This window comes from Protobothrops mucrosquamatus, unplaced genomic scaffold, assembly GCF_001527695.2.
Source record: "Protobothrops mucrosquamatus isolate PMUCROS unplaced genomic scaffold, P.Mucros_1.0 scaffold61, whole genome shotgun sequence".
Lineage (NCBI taxonomy): Eukaryota > Metazoa > Chordata > Lepidosauria > Squamata > Viperidae > Protobothrops > Protobothrops mucrosquamatus.
In genome coordinates, this window is record NW_015386440.1 from 688,424 (window position 1) to 693,022 (window position 4,599).

Genomic DNA, 4,599 nt, shown 5'->3' on the forward strand with positions numbered 1-4,599 from the left:
TAGCCTGAGAGCGCGTCCACCGCTGCCGGAGCTGAAGAGAATCAGAAGTTGGTCGAGCGGGGGGGAAACGGCGGCGCCGTTGCCGCCGCTGCTGCTGCCGTCCTCGTCGTCGTTTACTTTTCAGGTGCACCGCTTCTCCGGCGCGCCACAAGCCGGTTCTTCCGCAACCGCCTCGAAGGGCAGCCGAGCTTCCTCGGGGCGCTTTCGCCGAACCGGTCTGCCAGAGGGACCCCCTGGGGGGGGCTGCATCTTCGGGGCTCTCGGCCACCTTGACCCGGCGCGGCTGAAGGAAAGTTGAGAAGACCCAGGCAGAGCCGAAGCAGCCGCTGCCGTCCTCGCAGCAGCAGCAGCAGCAGCAAGCGCCGCGTCTCGCATCCTAGCTCGGCGGGCGAGGAGAGATGAGCTTCAGGAAGCCGGGAGCGTAGCCACCCAGCGCAATAGCAGCCGAGGAGCCGACGCCACTTCGATCAGTCACCTCCCGGGTCGGAGGGCGGACTTACTTCGCCGAGCATGGAGCCTCGCTCTTACCTGTTGACCGTGGCTTTTCTGCCGCTCTTCCTGTCTGCCTGGTCGCCCCTGCAAAGGCAACCTAGCGCCGCAGCCGCGGCGGCGGCGGCGGCAGCGGCAGCGGCAGCCGCGGCGGGCTCTTCATCTGCCAAGGAGCTCTCCTGCCAGGAGATCACGGTGCCGCTGTGCAAAGGCATCGGCTACAACTACACTTACATGCCCAATCAGTTCAACCACGATACGCAGGACGAGGCGGGGCTGGAGGTCCACCAGTTCTGGCCCCTGGTGGAGATCCAGTGTTCGGCGGACCTGCGCTTTTTCCTGTGCAGCATGTACACGCCCATCTGTCTGGAGAACTACAAGAAGCCGCTGCCGCCCTGCCGCAGCGTGTGCGAGCGGGCCAAGGCCGGCTGCGCGCCCCTCATGCGCCAGTACGGCTTCGCCTGGCCGGACCGCATGCGCTGCGACCGGCTGCCCGAGCAAGGCAACCCGGACATGCTCTGTATGGACTACAACCACACCGATCTCGCGACCGCCGCGCCACAGCCGCAACCCAAGCCGCCGCACCGAAAGCCGGCGGGAGGCGGGACGGGCAGGGGCTCCGGGGCTGTGGTGCCGCCCCCGTCCGCCGCGGACCCCCCACTCCGCAAGAGCCGCCCTCCAACCCCCTGCGAGCCGGGCTGCCAGTGCCGGGCGCCGATGGTGTCGGTGTCCAGCGAGCGCCACCCGCTTTACAACCGGGTCAAGACGGGTCAGATCGCCAACTGCGCCCTGCCGTGCCACAACCCCTACTTCAGCCCGGACGAGCGCGCGTTCACCGCCTTTTGGATCGGCCTATGGTCCATCCTGTGCTTCATCTCCACCTTCGCCACCGTCTCCACTTTCCTCATCGACATGGAGCGTTTCAAGTACCCGGAGCGGCCCATCATCTTCCTGGCCGCCTGCTATCTCTTCGTCTCGCTGGGCTATTTGGTGCGCCTGGTCGCTGGCCACGAAAAAGTGGCTTGCAGCGGCGGAGCGGCAGCGGCTGCGGCGGCGGCGGCTGGAGCGGGAGCAGGACCCGCGGGGCCCGCTGGAGGCGCTGCTGGGGCGGCCGCTGCCGCGGTGGGCGGTCGCGGGGCAGCCGGCGGAGCTGCGGAGCTACAGCCTGACTTGGCGGTGGCTGAGCACGTGCGGTACGAGAGCACGGGTCCTGCTCTGTGCACCATAGTCTTCCTTTTGGTCTACTTCTTTGGCATGGCCAGCTCCATCTGGTGGGTTATCCTGTCCCTCACCTGGTTCCTGGCGGCGGGCATGAAGTGGGGCAACGAGGCCATCGCGAGCTATGCTCAGTACTTCCACCTTGCGGCTTGGTTACTGCCCAGCATCAAGTCTATTGCCGTCCTGGCGCTCAGTTCTGTGGATGGAGATCCTGTGGCTGGAATCTGCTACGTGGGCAACCAAAGCCTGGAGAACCTGCGAGGTTTTGTGCTGGCCCCTCTGCTTATCTACCTGGCCATTGGCTCCATGTTCCTGCTGGCTGGGTTTGTCTCGCTCTTCCGGATCCGGAGTGTCATCAAGCAGCAAGGGGGCCCCACCAAGACGCACAAGCTGGAGAAGCTCATGATCCGCCTGGGCCTCTTCACCGTGCTTTATACGGTGCCTGCTGCCAGCGTGGTGGCTTGCCTTTTCTACGAGCAGCACAATCGCCCCCACTGGGAAGCCACCCACAACTGCCCCTGCCTGCGGGACCAACAGCCTGACCAGGCCCGCCGACCAGACTATGCGGTCTTTATGCTCAAGTACTTTATGTGCCTGGTGGTGGGAATCACCTCGGGAGTATGGGTCTGGTCTGGAAAGACGCTGGAGTCCTGGAAGGCTCTCTGCACCCGCTGCTGCTGGGCCAGCAAAGGGACAGCAGTGGCTGTTGCAGGGAGTATTGGAGCCAGGGCGGGAGGTGGCGGCATAGGTTCTGCTGCCGCTGTGGGAGGACTGGGGGGTGGAGGGGGGTCTATGTACAGTGATGTCAGCACTGGTTTGACTTGGAGGTCTGGCACTGCCAGCTCGGTTTCCTACCCCAAACAAATGCCTTTGTCCCAGGTGTAAAATCTGGAATTGGAACGGAGGAATGCCGCCCATCTCTTCTTAAGAAGAAACTTCCCTATAGGAGCAGGACAGTTCCAGAGGCCCAAGGGCCAGCCTATTGTCCTCTTCCTCCATTCCTTGTTAGTCAATTCTTCCCATGCTGAAGCTGCATGTTTCTGTGTTGTTGGTATAGGAATTTTCTGAAGACAAGGATTGCCTTACTTTGCCTTCAGCCAGCACAAGCCCTTTTTGCCCAGTAGGACTTCTCTGCTCTTTCTCCATCCCTCAAACTCTTGATACAATGTGAAGGGATATCTAATTAACCTGCAGGGGTGGAGGAGTCCCTCAAGAAACCCCCCCCCTTTTTTTTTTAGTGCCAACAACCACAAAAACTGGCAGATGCCTTAAAATCATGTGCTCAAACCATGTCTTAATTGTACACCCTCTCCCCCCCCCAGTAAATACGGGTTTATTATGTTAAAGGATGTATTTATATAATTATTTGGTACCTTGTACAAAATGTGTAAAATATGTATATATTCCAAATGCTATACAGACTGTAAATTTTTTTTGTTTAAAGAAAAAAAGTTTAGAGGCTTACCACCACTGCTCTTGCCTAAGAGCAAAAGTTTGAGTATTATATTTTGTCAATAAAATCATGTCAAATGATTTGCTTGGGAGGGGTGATGCCCCCTTGTTGGCTGTCCCAGTTGTTCTTAATTCTTGACTTGAGAAATACTGAGGCTCAAATGTTCCCTCGGAGCTCTGCTCAAATAAATGCACTGACATATTTCAGTAGAATCCACAGAGGAGTTTTCAGAATTTGATCATCAGAGTCCAGCCATCAACATTCTTGGCTATTGGCAATGTTGGTTGGGAAATGGTAATTGCTGAAGTCTCAGAATACATAGTCAAGAATTCTTGACCCCTTTGAAATTAACTGGACAGAGGGATCTTTGGTGGTCTCTGAGCTTAGTTGTTTCTTTGCAGATGTTCCATTACCCAAACTAGGTTACATCATCAGGGTTGATTTCAACACTGAACTGTCAATATTCTCCTTTTTTGGTAACTGGAGTCCAGAAGAAGTTATAATGCAATGGCTTTTGATCCCATCATATTGCAAAGGGGACAGGACTACATCTCTCAAGGTGTTAATTCTAAGTGGTGGGCTGATTATTTACCATCAAGTCAATGTCACTCCTAGCAACCATATTTCCTCCCATGATGATCTGCCTCTAATCCGGATGAAATGACCTGCAAGTATTTCCTAGGCTGGGTTCTCCATATATTGGGAGAGATGCTAGAATTCCCAATTAGCATCTTGACTGGGAATGAAGCTTATATGGGGTGAAGGCTTGGGTCTTATTCAGGAACTTTTGCTTTGTCAGTGCAGTAATCTGAGCAAAAGCATTTCTGTCCCACAAGTTTATTGTGACACCTGCAATGTGGGAGAATTGTGTTCTCCTTTTCATGGGTTGCCATTGCTTGTTTGCACTTGCTGTTCAGCAGGCTAAAGCTGGGAGTTAAAAGTTGTTTTATGATGGAAGAATAAGCTGAGAACTGTGGAGGCTTTTATTCATGGATTCTGCAAATGTGTTTAGGGGGGTCGCATGATTTTCCATTGACATCAAATGGTCTGGGAAGAAGGTCCCCTGATCAAGGCGAGCATTAATTGATTGAAGTGGGAAGCTGTAGAATTAGCAGACTGCTTCACAACAGTTGAACTTTTTACCTGTCTACCCCAATAACTCAGAGCATCTCTTTTAAACAGAACTAAATGAATAAGGTTAATCTATAGGAATCTTGTGCCTTTGGAGACAATCAACCCCCCCCACACACACACACACACACACAAAACTTTGATCTCTTGTCTGTAAATGTCTTGTATAGCGGGTTTGGGAGTTTCTTTCTTTAGAAAATTCTTTCTATGGCCCAATTTCTCTTATAGACCAATTTACCACCATGGAGCTTCAAAAGTTCTTCAATTAAAAGAATGTAAGGCACTTTTTTTTTTTAAAGGGAGACTTG

The 4,599-nt window shown here is 54.4% G+C and overlaps 1 protein-coding gene across 1 annotated transcript; it reads left to right on the forward strand.

Annotated features, from left to right (window-relative positions):
* The first annotated feature begins 510 nt into the window (after positions 1-510).
* Positions 511-2,875, forward strand: FZD8 (frizzled class receptor 8). The gene has a single exon (XM_015812011.1). The coding sequence runs from the start codon at positions 511-513 to the stop codon at positions 2,590-2,592; it is 2,082 nt and encodes a 693-aa protein (XP_015667497.1). The 3' UTR covers positions 2,593-2,875.
* The last annotated feature ends 1,724 nt before the right edge of the window (positions 2,876-4,599 follow it).

Coding starts and splice junctions, on each gene's coding strand:
- FZD8 (XM_015812011.1), top strand. CDS start 511: ATGGAGCCTCGCTCTTACCTGTTGACCGTGGCTTTTCTGCCGCTCTTC.